This window comes from Mauremys reevesii, linkage group 1 (genome assembly GCF_016161935.1).
Source record: "Mauremys reevesii isolate NIE-2019 linkage group 1, ASM1616193v1, whole genome shotgun sequence".
Classification (NCBI taxonomy): Eukaryota; Metazoa; Chordata; order Testudines; family Geoemydidae; genus Mauremys; species Mauremys reevesii.
In genome coordinates this window covers 11,767,642-11,790,927 of record NC_052623.1, presented here as the reverse complement: position 1 = coordinate 11,790,927, position 23,286 = coordinate 11,767,642, and the positions used below count along the sequence as shown (strand labels likewise).

The 23,286-nt window shown below is 43.4% G+C and overlaps 1 protein-coding gene across 6 annotated transcripts in view; it reads right to left on the bottom strand.

Moving 5' to 3' along the window:
- Positions 1-23,286, bottom strand: part of NUP98 (nucleoporin 98 and 96 precursor) — a 58,663-nt gene that overhangs the window by 3,103 nt on the left and 32,274 nt on the right. For all 6 annotated transcript variants that reach the window (XM_039530763.1, XM_039530770.1, XM_039530776.1 and 3 more), the window contains 12 exons: positions 19,467-19,643; positions 18,465-18,621; positions 17,190-17,613; positions 16,210-16,439; positions 15,448-15,717; positions 14,216-14,373; positions 13,333-13,476; positions 8,973-9,115; positions 7,846-8,067; positions 5,220-5,461; positions 957-1,111; positions 236-347 (listed from right to left, as the gene is read on the bottom strand). In XM_039530763.1, coding sequence (XP_039386697.1) covers positions 236-347; positions 957-1,111; positions 5,220-5,461; positions 7,846-8,067; positions 8,973-9,115; positions 13,333-13,476; positions 14,216-14,373; positions 15,448-15,717; positions 16,210-16,439; positions 17,190-17,613; positions 18,465-18,621; positions 19,467-19,643 — 2,434 coding nt within the window. The remainder of the gene's footprint in view (positions 1-235; positions 348-956; positions 1,112-5,219; positions 5,462-7,845; positions 8,068-8,972; positions 9,116-13,332; positions 13,477-14,215; positions 14,374-15,447; positions 15,718-16,209; positions 16,440-17,189; positions 17,614-18,464; positions 18,622-19,466; positions 19,644-23,286) is intronic.

Sequence of the window (23,286 nt, the reverse complement as noted above, 5' to 3'; positions counted from 1 at the left end):
TAAACAATTAAAATACATTCTTTAAATGATTAACCATTTAAAGGCGGAGGCCACTCCAGCTGGGCGCCACCCCTCCAGCCGGCACGGGAGTTAACGGTTAAGGCGGTTAACCAATAAGACTATGCTTACTGGTTAACCTTTTACAACCCTAGTTGTACGATCCCTGCCTTGAGAAGCTTGACTATCTCCCTGTGTGCATTGCCACGCACACCGGACACTGTACAAACAGCCTTACCAGACTGAGCCAATCGGTCCTTGGCATTGTGGCACTGTATCTGTTCTATCCTATTGCATAGAGATGTCACTTTGGTATGTAGCCTCTCCAACTCGTATGCAGAACAATCCAGCTGAAAGCAAACCCAAGACAGTCAGTCAATTACACAGTAGAACGGCATCAATTAAAAAGAACAATTTGTAGGCTCTTTGGGGCCTCCTGTACCAGGCTACCATGCCAATAAGAGTTAGAACAAATATCTTAGCAGAGAATATAAAGTCTGAAGTTCTTGACTGTGCCAATCCAAGCCAAAGAACCCATCAACACAAAGGAGTTTTAGTTTTGCAGCATGTTTGTAAGGAGCAGATGAAAACTAACTTGTGTTGTCCAACTTGCAAAAAAAAGAGAGGGAGGAAAACGTAAAGCAGTAGCACCATCGAGATGTGTGGGTTCCCCATTGGTAAACACATGATTTTGTCATCATTACCCTTTCTCCCTTTCCTTCCCCTCACCTGATTCTGTCATATTGAATTAAGACTTCTTCAGGGCAGAGACCACTTATTCTGTGAAACCCCAAGTATATTTCTAAGTGTCCAAATATATGCAAGAGACAACTGACATGCCCGTGTCTGGGAAGGAGTATCTAAGGGTTTACTAAACAGTGAACATACAGCTATTTTAAAAATAAACAGAAACTCCGTTGGGATGAACTCTGAAAGAACCAGAATTTTTACACAGTTACCTGCTGAATCCTGTCAAGCATCTCGATGACCCGGATGTAGTCCAAATAAACCAGCCCCGCTGTGTCCCAGTCCTGGATGAGTGTACTTCGTTCTGGAGGGGACAAATCTTCTAGGAATCCTTTCAGGTAGTTGTAGTTTTCATTAATAATAGCATCTGAAGAAGAAAACTGGATAAGAAATCTCTTGCTCTAAACTGGTACCCTTCAGTATAGCTGATGGATACTTGGATGATTGAGGGCTGATACACGTCTATCAAGGCTAACAACTAAACAACATTAGAAAGTCAAAGGAGGAGTAGCTTAATGACTAGTAATGGCAAATTCAATCTTACACCTAGTTTCCAGGTTCAAATCTGTCCAGGAACAGTAACGATCAGAAATTTTTACTGAATTTGTGGCCTATGAGGGGGGAAAAAAAAATAAATAAAAATAAAAATAAAAACTTACTACCTCTTCTATAGCTGTTGTTCTTTGAAATGTGTTGCACAGGTCCATTCTGTTTCAGGTGTGTGCATGCCTAGTGCACCAGAGCCAGAGATCTTTTCCCCTTGACAGTACCACTTGTTGCAGCTCATGTGCCTTTAGCACACTTAGAGAGGAAGGTGGGTGGGTCATGGAATTGACATGTGGACATCTTGAAGAATGGTTACAGAACAGTTTTTTCTTCAGTGATTGAAGATGTCCATTCCATTCCAGTCTACTGAGACTGGAAAAGGGTTTCAGTGTCTACCTGAACTGAACTACTCACCCAAATTTCACATCATTCCTGGATTGCTGGGATATAGCACAGAGTCTTGTAAAATTATACAATGATGACCATGTTGCAGCTTTACAAATATCATATAGATACCTGAGCCAAAAAAGAAGAGGGAGCTGCTTGAGTTCTTCGGAGTGAGCTACCACCCTTCCTGGTGGCATACATTGGCACTGTCATAGCACAGACACATGCAGGATGAAATCCACAATGAAATCAGTTACAAAGAAACTGAGAAGCCTTTAATTATGCACACAACTGAGATAAACAGCTGTGTAGACCTTAAAATAGACCTAGTTCTGTCCAAATAAAAATACCAATGCCCTTCTGACATCTCAACTATGAAGCCTCTCTTCATTCTTACCATTCTTTTTACCTAAGCCATATTCTTGTAAGTATATGGCTTCACTAAAGTGAAAGTGAAACTTAAGAGGAAAAAAACACCTTAGTGAGGAACTTGGGATGAGGTGTAAGTACACTTTTTTTTTTTTAAGAAGGACAAAAGACGGATGGAGGGTCAGCAACCAGGGCACAGAAATTCACCATCCTCCCAGTGGAGAAAATGCCCACCAAGAATGCTACTTTCATAAACAGATGCAAGAAAGAAGTGGTGGCCACTGGCTCGAAAGGTAGCTCCACAAGTGCAGTTAGTACCAAATTCAAGTCCCATGGACGGATGGGATCCTTTGTGTGGCTTCAGCCTGTCCATACCATTTAAGCATCTGATGATCATCGGGTTAGAAATCTCTGATCTGCCATCTATTGATGGATGGAATGTGGAGATAGCTGCCAGGTGAACTCTAAGGGAACAGAGGCCAGGTGAAGCAAATTATCCAGGATATGCTGGATAGCCAGGATTGGCAAAATACCCATCTGCTGAGACTAACTGGAGAAATCCTTCTGCTTCATCAGGTAAGCATATCCAATGGACAGTTTTCTGATGTTTAGAAGACTGTTTTCCATGTCCACAAAACATTCAGACTCTTGAGTTAACCACAGAGCATCCATGCTGTAAAATGAAGAGTGCGTGGGTTGGGATCTAACACCCGACCATGGTTCTGGGATATTATGCCAGGTTCCTGAGGTAGCGGTACTGGACTCCCAACAGACATTTAGCAGACTGGAGAACCAATGCTGACAAGGCTAGGCTGGTACCATAAAAATTATGCGAGCTTGGTCCTGCTGGAGCTTGTGCAGTATTTTCAGGAGCAGAGGAATAGGACAGGCAAACAGCAGTTTACCCTTCCATGAGACATAACATACTAGGCTTACCCCTGGACAGGACAGGACAAGAAAGAGTTGCAATGCTCTGAGGACTTGATCATCAATAGTACTGCAAACTTCTGCCCCTACCTGGAAATAACTTGAGACCCTTCTGCTGGCAGCAAGTGTGGCGCAGAGTGGGGAGGGACTCGTACCGGTAGGCCTACCTTAGAATCATAGATTATTAGGGTTGGAAGGGACCTCAAGAGATCATCTAGTCCAACCCCCTGCTCAAAGCAGGACCAATCCCCAAATCCCTAAATGGCCCCCTCAAGGATTGAACTCACAACCCTGGGTTTAGCAGGCCAATGCTCAAACCACTGAGCTATCCCTCCACCCTACCAGCAAGTCTCTTGCTGCCACATTGCCCTGAGACCTTGGTCTGACAGTTGCATGCCTGAGAATGCAGTAAGAGTCCACATAAGAACATAAGAATGGCCGTACTGGGTCAGACCAAGGTCCATCCAGCCCAGTATCCTGTCTACCGACAGTGGCCAATGCCAGGTGCCCCAGAGGGAGTGAACCTAACAGGTAATGACCAAGTGATCTCTCTCCTGCCATTCATCACCACCCTCTGACAAACAGGGGCTAGGGACACCATTCCTTACCCATCCTGGCTAATAGCCATTAATGGATTTAACCTCCATGAATTTATTAGTTCTCTTTTAAACCCTGTGATAGTCCTAGCCTTCACAACCTCCTCAGGCAAGGAGTTCCACAGATTGACTGTGTGCTATGTGAAGAACTTCCTTGTATTTGTTTTAAAACTGCTGTCCATTAATTTCATTTGGTGACCCCTAGTTCTTGTATTATGGGAATAAGTACATTACTTTTCCTTGTCTACTTTCTCCACATCACTCATGATTTTATATACCTCTATCATAACCCCCGTTAGCCTCCTCTTTTCCAAGTTGAAAAGTCCTAGCCTCTTTAATCTCTCCTCATATGGGATCCGTTCCAAACCCCTAATCATTTTAGTTGCCCTTCTCTGAAACTTTTCTAGTACCAGTATATCTTTTTTGAGATGGCAAGACCACACCTGTATGCAGTATTCAAGATGTGAGCGTACCATCAATTTATATAAGGGCAATAATATATTCTTATTCTCTATCCCCTTTTTTATGATTCCTAACATCCTGTTTGCTTTTTTGACAGCCTCTTCCACTGCTCTGCTGTTAAGTGACAGGAGATCAAGACTCCTGGTGCCAAGATCTGATTTACCTAACTTACAAGAATAGTGCTCCCCGGATTTCTTGTGCTTTTACCTCAGTGCCAGAGAAGGGGATCAGTGCCTTCCCTCCAACTATCTTCTCGGGGACCGAGGAGGGAGCAACATCCAGAGAGGAACTCCTAGCTGAGATGGAAGTATACTATTTTGCACCCAGAGCAGGAAGGCTCAGACAATAAGCCAGCTTCCAATAAGCACGTGGCACAGTCTCACTTCCCTGTCCTTTTCTGTACACAGCTTGAAGTCTACCCTCTTAGTGTAAGAGGGACTTGATGCCAGAAAACTAAGACAAGAAAGAAAGAAAATCTAGGCTATGTATAGGAATAAGTAACTAGTGTATTTTCTGATTTAGAGCTAACTATACAGAAATACACAGGAAACCACTGATAGGGAAAAGTGTAGATAAACAAGGCGAAATGGTCCAGCTATTGACCACAGGCAGTAAGAAGAAGCCAAAGGTAGATCCAGGGAAGCTCTCCTCTTTACACCTTAAGTCAGTTGCACAAGTGTGCTGAAGGCACGTGTCGCTCCGAACAGTACCACAAATTAGAAACATCTCTGGCTCTGATGTACCGAGCATGCACACACTTGAAGTGGAATGGACATGTGCAATCACTCAAAGAAGTGAATTTGTTGTACCAGCTCAATTCCTAGAAAAAGGAGTGTCCAGAGGGGCCAGGAGCCCAGTGGGAATGAGGACCACTATCTTCACCCCAGAAGTGATCCCTGGAAGTCAGGGCTGGGGCACATTAGGTTAAGTATGCATCACCCCCATGCTCTGTTTTATATGGAGGACTTCTATATCAGGGTACCAAACAACAGATTTACTTTAATACAGCTTACAGACCCACTTAATGTTACTGACAGCCACTGCCCAGGCATACTGCTGCTAGTTATAAGCCCTTTTACCAGAAATGAGCTGTCCCAGACCCTCTTTCTTGCAGAACATTCAATGACATTTGTCAACATCTTTCAGCATGCAGAAGCCCGCATGACAAAGCTAGGAGACAAATCTCACCTGAGGCTAAGTGCCTGATGACCAGTTTATGACACTGGTTCCAGTGTCCAGCTTTGAACAAGTAGAGGGCCTCTTTATGCTTATCTCCCTCCATCCTTGCCCGAACTGCCTTAGCTTCATGAATCCATTCTGGTGGAATGCAGAGCTTTTGTGTCAGGAAAGTCTCCCTTGTCCAGGATTCTGGCGTTTCTGACAGCACGCAGTGGCGGTTTAAGAATTCACGCACTGCTTTCTCACGTGTGCTAATGGGAACAGACAGCAACTAGCTATTCAAACAGGTCATCATTTCATGTTTCACCCTCAAAAATCAGAGCTCTAGGAATGGGCATATTTTGTGAGTAGTCACTTGTAATATCTGTAATTACTATTAAGATGTCTATAGCTATGACGCAAGTAATGATTCCCAAATTCATAAGAAGCAATCCATGTTAGCCATACATAATTTCCCCTTGCATATCAGTTCTTAGCACTGAAGCCTTTTGAGGGGAATGATCCTATTCTGTGGTCTAAACAAAGGCAAGAAGTGATAAGTGAGTGAGCGGAGTTATCTGGAATAGAGTTCTAGCAGAAAGCAGCTATTTTAAAGGCATTTTTTAGACCAGGGGTCCTCAAACTGTGGGGTGCAGAGGAATATTTGGGGCTGGGGAGGGAACACCACCCAGCAGTGGCCCCAGCCTCGGCTCCCTTACCTCTGTCCACATGCCCCTCTCCCAGAGCTGCAGCCCCACTCCTGGCCCCTCAGAGGGTGGGATGGAAGGGAACACGGAGAGGGATAAGGGAGGGCATAAGGTAATAAAGTTTGGGGGCCACTGTTTTAGACAGATTAATCCATTTATGGTTAGTATGACACACAAGTTAGTTAGATGTTGCCAGACAGTTTTGAGAGTTCAGTATTCCTAACACCTACAAGCAAAAGTGATAAAGGATCAAGGTGACACCATAAGTGTGTGACAATAAGAAATGCCAACAAGCCTAGATTCCAACATAAAAAAAGTGAGAGGAGACCCCACTGAAGAGTGTCAAACTGTGCTCTAATTCCTATCTCTAGTGATAAAGAGATTCTTCAATGAGAACTAAGTGAACAGGTTTGACAGATGAAGACCCACAGCTCACTTGGCCATAACTGGATTGGCTCTACAACGGTGATACTCAGACTGTGGCTCTTTAATGCATCTCCTGTGGCTCTTTGCAGCACATGGTATTAAAACGCTATGTGATTTAACTAACAACCAATCAGGATCTTTTTACTATGTTATTAACCAATTGTGGAATATTTGTTCAGTCGTTTTGCTGTGAGAATATACATATAAATATAAAATAGTAAATGAAACCAGGAATTCACATGACTGTGGCTCTTTTGGGTAATGCTGATCTCTAATTTGGTTCCTGAACCACTGAGGTCTGAGTATCACTGCTCTGCAGTATTAAGAGCAGTTATGTAACAGTCACAGAAGTTAGCGAATTTGGACACAGGGTAAACTAATGAGTAAGTATTTTGTCACTCTGACTACCTACATTTTAGGACTCCAATATTTCCTTGAAATGCAAATTATATTTAAGTGGTCAGTATGAAAAGAATAAACTTGAAAGAGCACCCTTAAAATATCATAATTTTTAAAACTCCTTTTCAATTTTACTTTACTTTTAAAGTGCGCCTTCTCTTGCTGATGTTTGTAGGGGTTTTCTCACCATGGTCAAAACTAACTGTACACTAATGAACTGAAAACAATTTTTGGCTAACTTATGAATTACAAGAATGTTAGATGTTACACAACTTACTCAGACCTGAAGAGCTAAGATCAAAAACTTGTCTTTCGCCAACAGAAGTTGGTCCAATAAAAGATATTACTCCCTGTCCTTTTTCTAGCAAAATTACACATTTCAGACATGTGATTTTGTCCCTTTAAACACCTCACTCAATTATATTCTTACAACTCTGTTCTGAAATCACAAGTCCTGGTAACCAGCCAAAATTTAATCCAACTCTTTTCACTCCTCAAATGAGGAAAGTATTGGCACTACTTAGTTTATTCATGAACAAAAACTACACCCCTAAAAAATTTCATTTTAATGATGTCGTCATCTGTGTATTCCTAATTCCTTATCCTTTCAAATAAGTCAGATCTAAGAGTATTAGCATTCTACAAAGCAGTGGTGTAGTCCATTTTTATAGTCCATGCCAACTAGAAGACCAGGTTTCAACCCACAGAGGAGCAATCACTATTTAGTTCTAACAATGTTCTCAGCACGATATAAAACAAAGTAATCCTGCTGCAAAGAACTTACAGTCTAAAAAAAAAAAAAAAAAAAAAAGACAGGCTGCACTGGGCAATCTAGGTGAGTGGTGAACAAGTTGTTTTGTTAACTTGTGGGCACCATAGTTATAATTGTAAGAGCAGCATATGGAACTGTAAATGCCATGCTGCTAAGCACTTACTAGGAAATTGTGGAACTTTGCAAGTCTCACATATTTTAAAACTGATACACTACAATCAATCACTGTGCAGTTTCATTTTGAGTACCTCAAGAGAAGCCACTAGTGTCCATAGATAAGTGCTCCACGCTGTATACAACTACAAATACTCCTTCCAAGGTACACAGCAAGAGAAGTCTGCCTTGTACTTACTGTGTATTGGATGTATGCAGCAGTACAAAAATGGCCCATTCCCAGAGTCCTTCACTTTCGAGCTGGGCAGCATAGCTGGCATTCAGCACTCCTTGACACTGCTCTGATAGATGAGTGTAATTCAAGGCTCTGAGTACTTCCCACAGGTGCCAACTAAGACGGTAGTCCAAGGGGTCGGAAGTAATACTTCTGGGGTCAAGCAGCTGATTGAGATCATAGCATCTGCAGAGAGATCGATTTAGAACATAAGTAACAAGAAGCGGACAAGTAGTTCATTGGTCCCATATAACAAATCCAAGTACTGGTGATACTTAGTTCCCCACAATTCCTTTGTTTTCTTTACTGAATGCCTGTGGAAGTAAGTTAGTGTCCTATTTAAACACAAGTTCAATAGTTAATATTCTATCAAGCTTCTTTGAGTTTGCATCCAGGGTGTCATGTTTCCTCTGAGGAATATGCACCTGCTGTGTTATTTTATCAGCAGCTTTAAAAAAGGCAACTTCACATCAGAAGATAAGAATACCTCACCCTCATTCAGAACACAAGCTGAAGTTACAGGATAACAAGTATAGTTACAGACAAGACTTCTATACTGGGCTGCTAGTTTCTGATCAAATAAAATGTCCTTTCCAAAACTGTCAAAAGAAAAGCTTTTATGTGGCCTGTCTTGCTAACATTCAGAGAGATGCTAAATTGATGCCTCATTTCTTTTCAGGACCAACTTCGCTCCCAGACACAAATGGGCTGTACCACTCTTTCTGCAAATACCAGTAACTTAGCAGTTGTCTTATTTGGGGAACAAAGTCCTGGAAATTTGGGTCTGGGAGAATTTTGCTTGCTGTTTTTCCCCAAAAAGCTATACATGTTAGGATCTTAACTGGGCACGGTGGGAGTACTGAACTACTTCTGTTTGCATTGCAGGAGGCAGGGAATTTGGTGTAAAGGAGAGTAGCCAAACCCCAGAGACCTGTGGGGAAGTATTCACTCCCAGTGGTGTCTCCTCCAACATCTTGGACTTAGGGACAGATCATATGAGAGGAGACATCTATGACTAATTAATTCTATATTTGCAGAACAAGAGTGATGAACCCAATAAAGGCTCTTTAGGTGTTCGGAAGCCCATTTACCTGTCACTGTAGAGCTTTAACAAGTGAAAGCAGACATCTCTCAGGGGTCTCTTTGTGCTGTCATCTTCCTCAAGTACACAGCCAGAATCCTCTAGGTAGGGAGGCAGGGGACAGCAGGCATATTTCTCACACTCCGGGGTGTTCTGTAGAGTATTGTACCACAGACTACACTTAGTGACAGCAAACCAAATAGAAGAGCACTGCTACATAGACAGCACACATTCAGAACCTCACAACTCCTGTGAATTATGAGTCTGATGTGCTTTCTGCTTCAGCAAAGTACACCCACATGTGAGACTGCCAATGTAGTGACCATTAGCTTGCTTTTAGTAGCCACCTCTGGGAGCTATATTCCACCTATTTAAAATACCCTTGCAGTGTCACCTGGCTTTTACACTGTAATGCAACGTTTTTTCAGTTTGCTGTTTTAAAAAGCTAGGAAGTTGCATACACAAGATAATTTTTTTTAAAAGGCCGCAGAATCAAGCATACCAAAGTTAGGAAGTGCCAGAATTAAGGCTGCACCGTAATCTTCATTTGGTCCCCTTGTGCATATGCATTAGGATACAGAAATTACCCGATCATACTTTTTCCTCACAGGACCACTGCCTCAGTCAGAACACAAGCTGGATGATGCTCACTGGGTAGCATCCCATATATTTTGTTTTATCTTCATCGTTCAATGTGTTGCTCTAGGCCTTATTAGCTGAACGCTACTGAAACCCATTCTTTGAACGGAGAGCTGATTTCCTCAAGGGTTTTTCTATGGCATTTATTGTAGCTTCACAAACATTGATGAATTTATTTTCACAACATCCCTTTGAGGTGAGCTGTATTATCCCCATTTTATAGATGGGGAAACAAGGTAGGCACATTATTAAACAAACTGAGGAACACACATAGTGGCTACCTCTGAAAAGTCTGGTTTAGGTGGCTTGCCCAGCATCAGATATGAACCTTGTGGCAGAAGAAGGGACAGAAGACAGTTCTCCATGGCAGTATTTGACTGTCTAAATCACAAAAACCCCAAACAGTTACTTACCTATACAGAAACTGTTTGAGAAGTACCACTAGGTGGTGCATGCACCCCACTTTCCTCATGCTCAGAGCTGAGAGCATAAAAGGGGCATGGCTGCTGCCACCTCCCTCTACAACCCTTTGCACTGCTAAATAATATCCAAAGTAGATGGGAGAGTCATGTACGTGTGCATCTTGAAGAATAGTTAGTGTACAAGTAAGTTTTTTGAGTGATTGTGCATATAGACATTCCACTGTGACACACCATCAGTACTCTTGCAGGTGGTCAGACTTGAGATTATTTGAAGAGACTGACTTGCCAAAACTAGCATCACTTGAAAACCTTTACTGATGGCAGAGTGTCTAGAAAAGTATGTACTGATGACCACATGGCTGCTTTGTAAATTTCCATCGTCAATATGTGAGGAGGAATATCCAGGGGTTCCTCCACTGGCTCCTCTTGGTCTGTGGACTCCAAACATGGGGTGACTTAGTGGTTCTGCAGGAGCTTCAAAGTGGCTACAGGAGTTGAAGGTGACTTCTTCCTGGGATTGTGCGGCTGCTACATGTCCAGAGGGCCTCGGAGCAGTCCAAGAGGCCCAATATGGCAGAGTTATTGCAGCCCAGAGGTAAGTTTGTAGCTGCTGGAGCTGGTCCCAGAGCCTAACGTGCCAGGGTCAAAGATCTCTCTGGCAAGAGAGAAGGCAAAAGTCTGACTCGAATGCATTGGGCACATATACATTCCACTGTAGGTGTATGTGCTCAAATCACTTAAAAGCAAACCATCCTTTCTTCTCGCAATCCTCTGTCTATTCATTATGCAACAAGAGAAGCAGGGATTCTACAGACAGTTTCCTTCATTACACAATCCTGATTCATCCCCAGAGCACCATCCATCATCCTGTGCACTGAAAGAGGCAGAGGATCTGTGGTAAAGAGTTTAATTGCATGATCACATACTATCATAACTAAGGCTACGTTTTAGTCACGGACAGTAAACAAAAATTCACCGCTGGTGACCTGCCCATGACTTGTACTAAATATACCCAACTAAATCTGGGAGGGGGGGGGTGCCCTGCTGGTGCTCGGGGGAGGAAGGGGGGGACTGGGACCCCCGCTGGTGCTGGGGGAGTGTGTGTGAAAGGGGGGGGCACAGGGGGTTGGCAGGCTCCCTACCTGGCTCCTTTCAGCTCCCCAGAAGCAGCGACATATCCCTCCCTCAGATCCTAGCTCCACACACTGCCCCTGCCCCAAGTGCCGGCTCTGCAGGTCCCATTGGCCAGAAACTGTGGCCAATAGGTGCTGCAGAGGTGGTGCCTGTGGGCAGAGGCAATGCATGGAGCTAGGAACTATGGGAGGGACATGTCACCGCTTCTGATAAGCCCCCTCCCCACCACAAGGTAAATGCAGCCCAGAGCCCTAACCCCCTCCTGCACCTCAACCCCCAACCCTGAGCCCCCTCTCACAGGCACCCAAACTCCTGCTGCTGCTGGGGGGGAGGGGAAAGGAAGAGGGCAGTGGCCCGAGTGCCCCAGCAGTGGCTGGCCATGGGGCTGCCCAAGCTGTGCAGGCAGCCCTTGGGCCACCCATACCAGCTGCTGTGGAAGTCACGGAGGTCCCAGAAAGTCACAGAACCCATGACTTCTGTGACAAACTTGCAGCCTTAATCATAATGCATATGCACAAGAACTAAATTAAAATTGCATGACCATTTCTTAACTTTTGAGCGCTTGACTTTGCAGACATTCTTTTAATGTACCTTTTGTGTGTGTGTAATATCCTAGGTTTTTTTAAAAAGCCAAATTAAAAGAAGAAATTTCATCAAAGGAACATCATACAAGGTTCATTACAAGGGTTAGAACCTGTAGATCCACAGCTGAGACTTCTGCCTCTTTAGTAGCTGCCAGGCTGTCATTCTCTGAGAGCCAGGCACTAGAACTGAAACACATTTTGTCCCTGGGTTTCACAGCTATTTGCTGACAGCAGAGGAATACAGAGATTCAGAAATCCAGGGTTCTACTTCACGTTCTCAGGGAGAGTTCTCTAGCGATTACAGACCCATCTTCCTCAGCCCCTCCAGCTTGTGCTTGACCTAGTCCACCCCCGGATCACTCATCCACCACCTACTAACTGGTTTCTCTCCTAGTCTCCCACTTGCCAGCCCTCCAGATGTCTCCACACCCATCTGCATTTCAGTCAGATAGTTTCCTTCTTGCTGCCAAGGCACCAGCAGGTGGAGCACTGAGCACACTGGAGAGTCTCCCTATTCTCAGCAAAGAATCCTGTGGCACCTTATAGACTAACAGACGTTTTGCAGCATGAGCTTTCGTGGGTGAATACCCGCTTCGTCGGATGCAAGTGGGTATTCACCCACGAAAGCTCATGCTGCAAAACGTCTGTTAGTCTATAAGGTGCCACAGGATTCTTTGCTGCTTTTACCGATCCAGACTAACACGGCTACCCCTCTGATACTTGTCCCTATTCTCAGTCCCTGTGCAGTGCCACTGCAGCCCGACTGATGGGAAAAGCCTGTTCAGCCCATGGAGTATGCTCAGTACAAATGGAATCAGAGAATTTACCTGCCAAACTCAAAGTCTGTATGAAAAGGGCGATTTTCAGAGGCTCATAACCTGGCCAAATTTTCACAAGGATGTTACAAGACATATTCCTTACACTAGGGTGACCCTTTATCCAAATTTCAAGTCCCTGCTCCAAAGCACGGAGGTGCTTACAATGAAAGTAGTAAGAACCTAGTAAATCAATGTATTTTTCCCAAACCTCATCCTGAGAAACAGCTGAACTGATTTTGCTTACGTCTTCCAAAAAATTCAGCCGGAGGCAGACACCCAACACAAAATTTCTGCCTGAAGTTTAAAGTTTAACAAAGTAATAAGCAGGGCCTGAAAAAACAGGGCCCTATAATGGAAAGGGTTGGGCAGACGCCAAACATAATTATATGCCATGCATGTCGCGAAGTACAAATATTCAAAACACAACAAGAGGTTTGTCGTGGGTTTGAAAGGCTTGCACTAACTGTTCACAAATTGCCATCTGAAGTTCGGTTTAGATATTTGTTCAAAGCAGCAGCCTTTGTGTAAAAGGAGTGATGAAATGGGACTTTCAGTTTCCTCGGAATTAGCTGTAACGCTAACCCATTTCAGGTCACGATAGGATTGAACCACCACAATTTGCTGATTAATCCTGAATCCAGCCTCATGAGAAACGGAAGCTGTCCTTTAAACAATAAGCCATGTTCTTAAGAGCACACAGAACACCTACTATGCTGCAATGCCTGGACAGGAATAGACATGTTTCCCGTTTTTAAAGGCATGTAATGACATACCTGGAATGCTGCCTCGTACATGTTGAGTGCCTTCGAAATAGAAGCTGTTGGTGGAAGCAGATACCAGAGGTGGATAGCAATAGAACGCTTCCAGTCCAGCTGTGAGCACACATTAATGCTTTTTCTCTCAGATAACTGCCACACCTGAACAACAGATTGCAAGGGTTAGAGCAGGTTTGCAGTGAATGTTATGCTGAGAATGAGCAATGCCTAGTTTTGTAGCCTCTGACTAGATTATATGAGCAACACTTACCACTGAAAGGATGCATTAGGAAGAGACCAAATGAATCCCTTTGTATTTAATAGAGACTGGACACATGTCATTGGACTGCATGTGTTGGGAAGTCAGTATAATACTCCTTTTAACAGTGACTCTAGGACATGTGCTCCTCACTTAGCAAAAGCTAGTCTACAACAGCAGTTCTCAACCAAGGGTCCAAGGCCCCGGGGGTGGGGGGGGGGTCTAAAGCAGGTTTCACGGGGTCTGCCAAAATATACCAGAGAGCAGGGCCAGTGTTAAGAGTCACTGGGGCCGAGGACAGAAAGTCAAAGCCCGAGTGCCATCACATGAGGCTGAAGGTGAAACAGAAACCCTGCTGCATGGGTCTGAAGCCAAAGCCTGAGCAACTTCAGTTTGCAGGGCCCCCTGGTAATTGCTCTGCTTGCTACCTCCCTAACACCAGCCCTGGCTTTTAATCTACTGGATATGCTGAAAAACAGTTGTGGCACAGGCAGGCCATGGAGTTTTTATAGCATGTTGGGGTAGGTCTCAGAAAGAAAGAGGTTGAGAATCCTTCGTCTACAAGACAGTCATTTATTTTTCCTATCTAGCAGTAGTTAGCTTTCAATTATACAGACGTGACAGATTGTCAGCAAGACTTACGGGCTTCCCAGCCAGCAGAGCAAAGATGCGCAATCTCTCCTCCTGGATGAAGCAGTCTGCCTGCAATCCGTGCCAGTCCACTAATTGCATTGTGAGGAGCTCCCGAACCTGCTGGCTGCCTACCAACTGGGAGAGGAGTAGGGCAAGCCTGTGATCTCCTAAAGGAAATAAAACAGCATGTCAGCAGAGTTCTCTGGGACATCACAGACCACAGTCCTACAACATGCAGTTCGGTTGGCTTGGAAAGTCAGGCTATTTTCTACTTCCATATGCAATAAATGTTGTGAGCACAGTGGGATGTCAGGAAAAACTATCAGCCACAAGTGAACAAGGGGATTTAAAAAAAAATGGCAGTAACTCGTACTCTAAAGTCACAGGTATGGAAATTAAAGTTAGACTAATTAGGTTTTCTTGAGAATCAGTCATAAGCGCAAGAAAGAAGCAGGAAGGCAAGAAAAAGGTCAGTATTGTTAAAAGCTGAAGTCGTCACTTGGGCCAAACAAGTATGCTTCAAAAACCAATATCCAGCCCTAGAAGCTTAAATTATAGCTTGTAAAAACAAACACCATAATCAGTTATATTAGTGGTCATTGCTATTTGCACTGATCAAGGAGACAGGAAGTTTCTGGTGTACACTTCACACAGATTACAGCCATTAGAGAATGGTGGAAGTAAATGGCTTCCAGAGCACGTGCTCTTCCTACCTACACGCTGTCAGAACACAGAGCTAAGAACTGGCCCAATTACAGTTGCTTTGCTACAGCAACCTTCAAGGCAGATTTACTGGGCTAGAAAGCAAGCTCTGAGCACAGCAGATTTACATTATAACACTGGAATATGAGTTACAAGGAACAGTTGTAAGGTTCCCCAGATAAATCAGCAGAAAGCTGCTAAGCTATTCCTCTCTGCCTTAAGCTAGTAAAAATTAATACACTGAGTAGTCAGTTCCTCTCAGTAGGAAGTCACTAAAGCCTCAGCCTAGATATTAGAGTTTGAAGTGTAAAATGCCCTGTACCAGATTCCATCCTGAGGGAGACCAAGGTTTCTTCTGTCCCCCCCCCCAAAATATCTGCAGCAGAAACATCTGATTTGTCCCTCTTGTACACTTTCCTCAATAAACCATGCAATTTCTGCAGTAAGGCTGAACTTAACATTGATCTTGGTAACAACGGGGGAAAAATGCAGCAGTCCCTGTATATCCCAAAGTCAGCTGAGAGTTGTAAGCTTCTTACCTGATTGCTGTGCCACCCTACAAGCCTCACTGATCCTCTTCCCAGTAAGGTAGCTAAACACAGCCTCTATGTGATTCTCATGCTGGGACAGTGAGACTTCCTCTTCGATTCGTGCTGCTGCAGTCTGCGATAACCAGCGGGAGAAGGCTTTCCTGCGCTCCAGGGTTACAATGTACTCACTGGGCTCCTCCAAGCTGGCTTCCAACTCCTTCAGGTGGCCCCAGATTGCCTCACACAACATCCATGTCAAACACCAGTACTTCACCACAGCTGGAGAACAAAAAATTAAGTGGTCACAAAGGAGAGAGACATACGTACTAGGAATTTGGAAAAATGCTGTAGAGGGGGCTGTAGAGTCAGTCCTATATTTGTCCTATACTCATAGGGGATTAGACTACTTACTTTTAAATTTAAATCAGCTGATTAGCACCCAACAATACATCAGCCTAGCGTGCATCTGATCCAGCCATTTTAAAGTCAATAAAATGAAAGGAGGTGGCCACAACCAGTGGACTATTTTAAATGTCTGTCAATTCACCTTTTTTGAAGTAAAAACAGATTGTGGAGAGTGAACATGTGAAGTAAACACTATCCTGGAGAAAGATAGAGAACGTTTTGCTCCTTTCTATGTTTTTGTATTTCCAATTCTCCTTTCATTTTATTCAGATTGTGCTGCACTCAAGTTATTTGAAGTGAACTTGTACTAAACTGCTCTATCACTTAGATTCTATGCTCCCCCAATGTATATAACTTGATACTCACATTCTATTTCAGCTGAGTCTCCACAAAAGTCTCTAACCCAGTCAGCATAGTCATGAATGGCAGACACTCCTGGGTTGGCTGCTATGAGAGGACAACGTTCATCTACATGGACAGTACTGTGTTTGAGCTTTATCTCCAGAGGGATGAGGTATAACTGCTGGTCTCCATCTGTCTTCCTTTGTTCTAAGGTCAGCTTCTCTATATGAACCTTGAAGGGAGATTCTGAAAGTCTGGGGAAGATAACAGTAGTATTGGAAAGATACAGATACTTAGGAATTATTTTACACATCTCGTAGTCTTATGTAGAAACACACCTCTCCTGTTCCTGATCATCATCAGGTGGATAATGAATCCAGAACCCATCTCTCTACCTAAATGGGATGTCAATATATTCAATAGGTACTCAATCCCAGGAACACATAAGGGCCAAATTGCAGACGCTGTGGTTACAGAATGAACTGCAAACATCCTGAAACTGACAATGTGCTTCAATCATGGGACATGAAGAAACCTGATCCTAGGATTTCCATCCCTTATTTGGGACACTACCCAAACTATAGAAGTACTATAAAAACATTTCTAGAGTTATGGATACATCATCAGGAAGCACTAGCCTACTGTCCCTGCATACTCCATTGCAAGCTTGACCTACATTCTGCAGCTCGCTGGAACCAACAGGAAGTTCTTTGAAAGTTTCATTTAAAGGGGAGATGCTCCAGTATTCCCACCACTAAATGACAACCCACACTAGCAGCATTCAGTGGGGAAGATATGGGCCCCTATTTATTCACAGATTCATAATGCTTAATGCCAGAAGGGGCCATTAGACCATCTAGTCTGACCTCCTATATATCACAGGCCCATAAATTTTTACCCAATACAAGATTCAACAAGGTTCACTTTAAAGGCAAGGACAGATGGTTCTCTATATACTCCAGTATATCTGCAAGGGAGAACTAGTCTTACGGATTACTACTCACGATTTAGGAGCAACAGGAGTTGGCAAGAATCCATATTCCATAGAGTCATTGCGAAGATCCTTGGGCTCACTTGATCCACTCAGTTTATCTCCACTATTTACAAGAGTCCAATTGGGTCCCCAACCAACACGAAATGAGCGTCCCATGAAGAGTGCCATATCCATTAGGAGTCTTCCTTTTCCATAAGTGACAGATTTTTCCAGAGGTATTAGCCCCTGCTGCCTACAGGCACCCACTGTTTTCAGCGGCACCTCTGGGGCTGCGCTGGGCATGGAGAATGCAGAGGGTAGTGGGGAAAGCCCAGACCAAGAGGCTGCAGATGGAGGATTGCCTAAAGAGGAAGTTCTTGGTCCATGAAAATCTGGCAGAGAAGCACTTTGGAGGAAAGACACACTTGCAAATTTTGATTGCAGCAGCCCTCCAACTAAAAAGAAGATTGGAGAAAAGAAAACTCAAGGTCTGTGCATTTAACAGGTCATTTAAGATGTTTTGAAATTCCACCAAAACTATTCAGAGCAGCTAGTAATCAATAACATTTACTATACAGTTAGGCATGCCTGGTTTTAACACAGCTGACAGTAGCATGAATGGGACAACAATTATGGTCATGAAGAGTCATACTAGGCTATAGCACAATTGTCCAAGCCATGGTACAAACTAAGCACTACACCAACAAGGGCCTTTAAGTGCCTTAGAGAAAGAACAGATGCCCCTCTGTGCCAGACAAATGTGTGTGGCCTTAGACAGATTTAGAACAGACATGGCTTTCATCACCTAAAGGTGCCTCAGGAAACAGTAAGCATTGCTATTAAGTACCACTGGACTTAAATTGGCTCCTTATGGCGACACCCCAGTCAAGCACACTTCACTTAAGTGGACCGTGCAGTGCTAATGTTGGCAACATTCTTAAATATACAAGCTACGTTTTCTCTGTGTGCGCATAACAGACAACTATGACCACAAATTCCTGGTGGTGTCAAAGTGAGCTGCATGTTTAATGGCAAAATACCCTTACTGGCAGTTAATTAGTATTAAACCCAATCTCTTTATACCATCCTAATGCTCTCAAATGGGTATTTAAATAATGACCCCGTTTGAACACTGTTAGAGATCAGACTTGAAAGAGAGTCAGTATCTAGAAAGTTAGGATAAATTCACAAGAGACACCAGCTGCCCAAAACAAGTTTTAAACATTGGCCTTTCCCAGACTAAAACTATTTTAAAGTGAACACCTGTGTGTATCTCCTGCTGCAGACATATGGATCCTTACAGTACCTGAGGAGTGTCTTTTCTGTCCTTGCAATGCTGAAATAGGAAGCCTAGGAGAGCAGATCTCTTGAGAAGTATCCATTTTTGTAGGCTGTTTGCCAAAGTGATGATCCAGGATCAAGTCTACATCCTCTTCATCAGCGAGCAAGGAAGCTTTCATGATCTAAAATAATCAAAGAACAAGACTGCATGCTAGCACAACAACCCCTTGATACAAATTAGCAGTGGCTAGCAGGTCTAACTAGTGTCTCCCAAAAAGACAAGCCACCTTTAAAAGTTACATATGAACCACCACTGATCCATTCACGCTAAAACTTACATTTCAAATTAGATCATGAGTGATCTGATGGCATGGTTATAATAGATTGCTTTTAGTTCTCATTTTAGGAGAAACCAGTGATTTAAGTCTACACAAGTCACCTGCTAAACTACAATGGTGGTGTCCTATTTAATATCCAATACTGATCAATACGATCTTAGGTGCTGATATAATGTTATCTCAGACCTTGCTTAGGTTATCAGTACTCAAATGGAAAACCAACTAGTAACTAGGTACTGCAAGTGGGGGAGTTGTATTAGTTTTTCTTTGACCCAATATTAAAATGCTAAAATAGTCACCCATATATAGCACCTTGAGCACTATTTTTCAGCTGAAACAGCACATTAGGGGTCACATTATCCAGATTTTCACAGAAGCAGGTGTGATAGCCTGTCCTGGCTGGACACCAACACAGACCATCACAGTAGTTACTTCAATTCTTCTGTTTTAATCAGAATAGACCTTTTTATACCTCCTCCCATAAAGCACTTTACCAATGATTAATACAGTAAAGGTTTTTGAGACTCCTGGGTATGGCAGATGAAATATACATTGTAATGTTCAAAGTTGTATATAAATATGCTCAATTCTGAAGACAAGCCACAGTGATGTGTCAGAAATTGGGCAGATGGATAAAGCAAGAGCAGGGCATCTCACTTAGATAACTATAGAAACAGCAAGTGGCTCACCTGTAAGACATGGGGGTTTATACCAAGTGAAGATGCAATGTGCGTTGAAGCAGGCACCAGTTCTGGCTCTTCTGTAATGCTATCTTCTAGTACTGAATCCTGAGCTGGTTCCTGGGTGATGTCAGCCATATCACTGTCCAGTTCCACAACCCTTCCCAGCTGTTCCACTTCTGGGCTCTGCAGACACCAGAGACATGGAAACCATGTTAGAGGATAGCAGATTCTGGGTCAGTTAAGAGAGAAAGCAAAAATATTCAATGGCTCCAACAATCACCTGCAAGTGAAGTGAAGTATTCACTGGTCATTTCTGGGATCCAAGTTAAACTCTAGATTGTAGATCCTGGAGCGCATCATCAAGGATCTACAACCTATCCCGAAGGACGATCCCTCACTCTCTCAGACCTTGGGAGACTGGCCAGTCCTTGTTTACAGACAACCCCCCCAACCTGAAGCAAATACTCACCAGCAACTACACACCACAACACAAAAAACACTAACCCAGGAACCAATCCCTGCAACAAACCCCGTTGCCAATTCTGTCCACATATCTATTCAAGGGACACCATCATAAGACCTAACCACATAAGCCACACCATCAGGGGCTCGTTCACTTGCACATCTACCAATGTGATATATGCCATCATGTGCCAGCAATGCCCCTCTGCCATGTACATTGGCCAAACCGGACAGTCTCTACACCAGAGGTTCTCAAAAACTTCTGTACCAGTGACCCCTTTCACATAGCAAGCCTCTGGAGTGTAATCCCTGCCCCTTATAAATTAAAAAAAACACTTTATAAACACTGGAGGCAAAGCAGGGATTGGGGTGGAGGCTGACAGCTAGTGACACCCCCCCCCACCACCATGTAATAACCTCACAACCCCCTGAGAGGTCCCGACCCCCAGTTTGAGAACCATTGCTCTACAAAAGAACAAATGGACACAAATCACACATCAAGAACTGTAACATTCAAAAGCCACTAGGAGAGCACTTTAATGTCCCTGGACACTCAATAACAGACTTAAAAGTGGCAATTCTTCAACAAAAAAAACCCTTCAAAAACAGACTCCAACGAGAAACTGCAGAACTGCAAATAATTTGCAAAATGGACACCATCAAATTAGACCTGAATAAAGACTGGGAGTGGATGGGTCACTACAAAAAGTAATTTTCCCTCTGTTGACACTCTCACCTTCTTGTCAACTATTGGGAATGGGCAACATCCACCTTGATTGAATTGGCCTCGTTAGCACTGACCCCGCACTTGGTAATACAAAGAGGGACACCACATCTTGGCTCTACCAGAAAAGGGCAGCCCACAACAACAGTTATTTCTATGGGATGCCCACAAGAATGGTTAAGTGAACATTCACAAAATCAGAAGATTTCCTTGTTTTTCCCATTTGAGGGTTTTTGTTGGAGATGGTGAGGGGAGGGAATAGGAACACACACACACACACACTTATCTCCTTTCCAGTCATCCAGTTCAGTATTTTTTCAGAAATTTAAGTGCTTCAGGAGTTTGATTTACCAGAACAAACTGCACTGAAGTGACCAGTGACCCAAGACAGAAGGGGAAAATGCAGCCTTCAGTGCTCCAGGGTTCTTTTACTGGGGCAGAGTACAAAAGCTTAGCCTGGTTGCCTAAAGACAGGAGTCCCACAAGATGTGCCATTGATAGCTATAATATGGTGCTGTGCCCAGACTATCAGCACTGCTACATCTCTGCCGGTCTCCTACTTCTGGTGCCTCCTTACCTGTATGACAAGCAGAGTTGGTTTGTCATCTGACTCCTGAAAGCCATCAGTGCTAGTTATACTTAGGGAGGCTGATGCGAAAAGAACTTTCCCTCACGGGCCAAATACCCTGCATTATGAGAAAGAGTGCAGAGTCTGAATGGTTCACTTCTCCAGTGACCTCTGTCTGATATTAACCTTCCCTAGGCAGAAAAGCATTCCCAATTCAGTTTTCTGAGGATCTCCAGCACAAAAAAGGAATACGACCAGATTGGAGGGATTGTCAGCAGAAGATAAGTGTGCACTTTAAAAGGCTTCCCCACACACAGCCTATGTGATGCCAGTTACTTCTTGCTAAGGGGCTCATGCTGTTCTTCTGTGCACGGTCACTGCCTCTCCTTACCCACAAAATCGCTGCAGGAGAACCAGGAGCAAAAAGACATGGTAAATAGTCCTGTCAAAAAGCTTGACCACTGGCCAACGCTGACAATTCCTCCATGACCTACAGAGAAGCACACCATGCATACTGGCTTCATGCCAAGCAGCTCACTGTTCACGCCTGAGTGAACTGCCAGCCTGGAGATCTGCCTTCACTAATGAGTGGAATATCGAAATAGCTTATGACCGGAAACAAAAGCCTTTCCCTTAAAAATGCAATTCAGCTGCTAGGGATTGGCATCCTTTTATTCTGCTCTCCTGCACATGACTGAGTATAGCAATAGGGTTGGACACCAAGGACTGGATTGCAGGATTGGACACCAAGAAGAATCCTGCTCAAGGCCTTTACATTCTGCATTCAACTTAAGCCCTACATTGTATTGACAAATTTTTTGACATAAGTGCTTGGTTGTATAAGTACCACGAACACCTCCATTATAAAATTATTTTCTACTCCATTAACACCAAGACCTACCGTATATAATCGTTCAATAGCCCATTCGTTTATAAACCGACCCCCAAGACCGTTAGGGTAAAAATAGCAAAAACTGTATGACCCTTTCATAAGCCGACCCTATATTTCAGGGGTTGGCAAACCTTGGTCCTGGCCCATTAGGGTCAGCCACTTGCAGGCCTGGACGTTTTGTTTACCTGAAACATTCACAGGCACAGAGCCCCTCAGCTCCCAGTGACCACGGTTTGCCGTTCCCAGTCAAGCCAAGGGGCTCCATGCCTGCAGACGCTCCAGGTAAACAAAACGACAATGTATTAGATAGTCAATTCAATGATTCCATAGAGTTTAAAATCAAATTTTGGTGTAGACTTATTTATAAGCCAACCCCTGCTCTTTGTGTCACTTTTTTACCAAAAATATCCAACTTATGAATGAGTATATACAGTTATTTAGTTTACTGTCGGCAGTTTTTTTCCAATGTTAGATAGGTAAAGTGGAAAAGTGTTCCATTTTCATTTAAATCTGACAATTGCTTGTAACCATTCAACATTTAGGATACAGCTACATAGGCTGGTGCCAGGAATTGGATAAAATGCCACCTTCCTATAAGGCAAGTACATACATATACTATGACCAAATAACGAATTGGTACAAAAAACTTCAGAACGCAACAATTGCACCACACCCCACCCCGATCCAATACATTTTAAGAAATTAGTTGTATAGCCAAACTTGTAAAAACTTCAGATCTTATTTTAATAGAGTACATTCTTAAAATACCAGAATACAAGTTTGCATGCAGAATGAGGTATGAAGATATAGACAATCTAAAAACCTAATGCACAAAGCAATTTGTTTTTAGGTGCTGGAGGCAGCATGACTGGCAAGAGTTATATTGCACATATTTGAGAATATCAACAAAGCCATGTTTTCTTCCACAGTTAGTGCAAATGCACCATAGCCTACAAATCTGGGATCTAAACAAGAAGTGATCAGGTTACCAAAAAAAACCCCCAAGATTCCATCAACAAAAACGCAAATTTCAAACAAAGGATGTGAGGACAAGGAAGAGCAGGCCAAGTATACATAGATCTTGCAAATATCCTGTAGGAGACCAGAAGTACCACCCCAGTTTGAATAAGCTCGGTTCTAAAAATGCTTTGCATTCTTCTTTCGCCAAGGCATTTGCAAT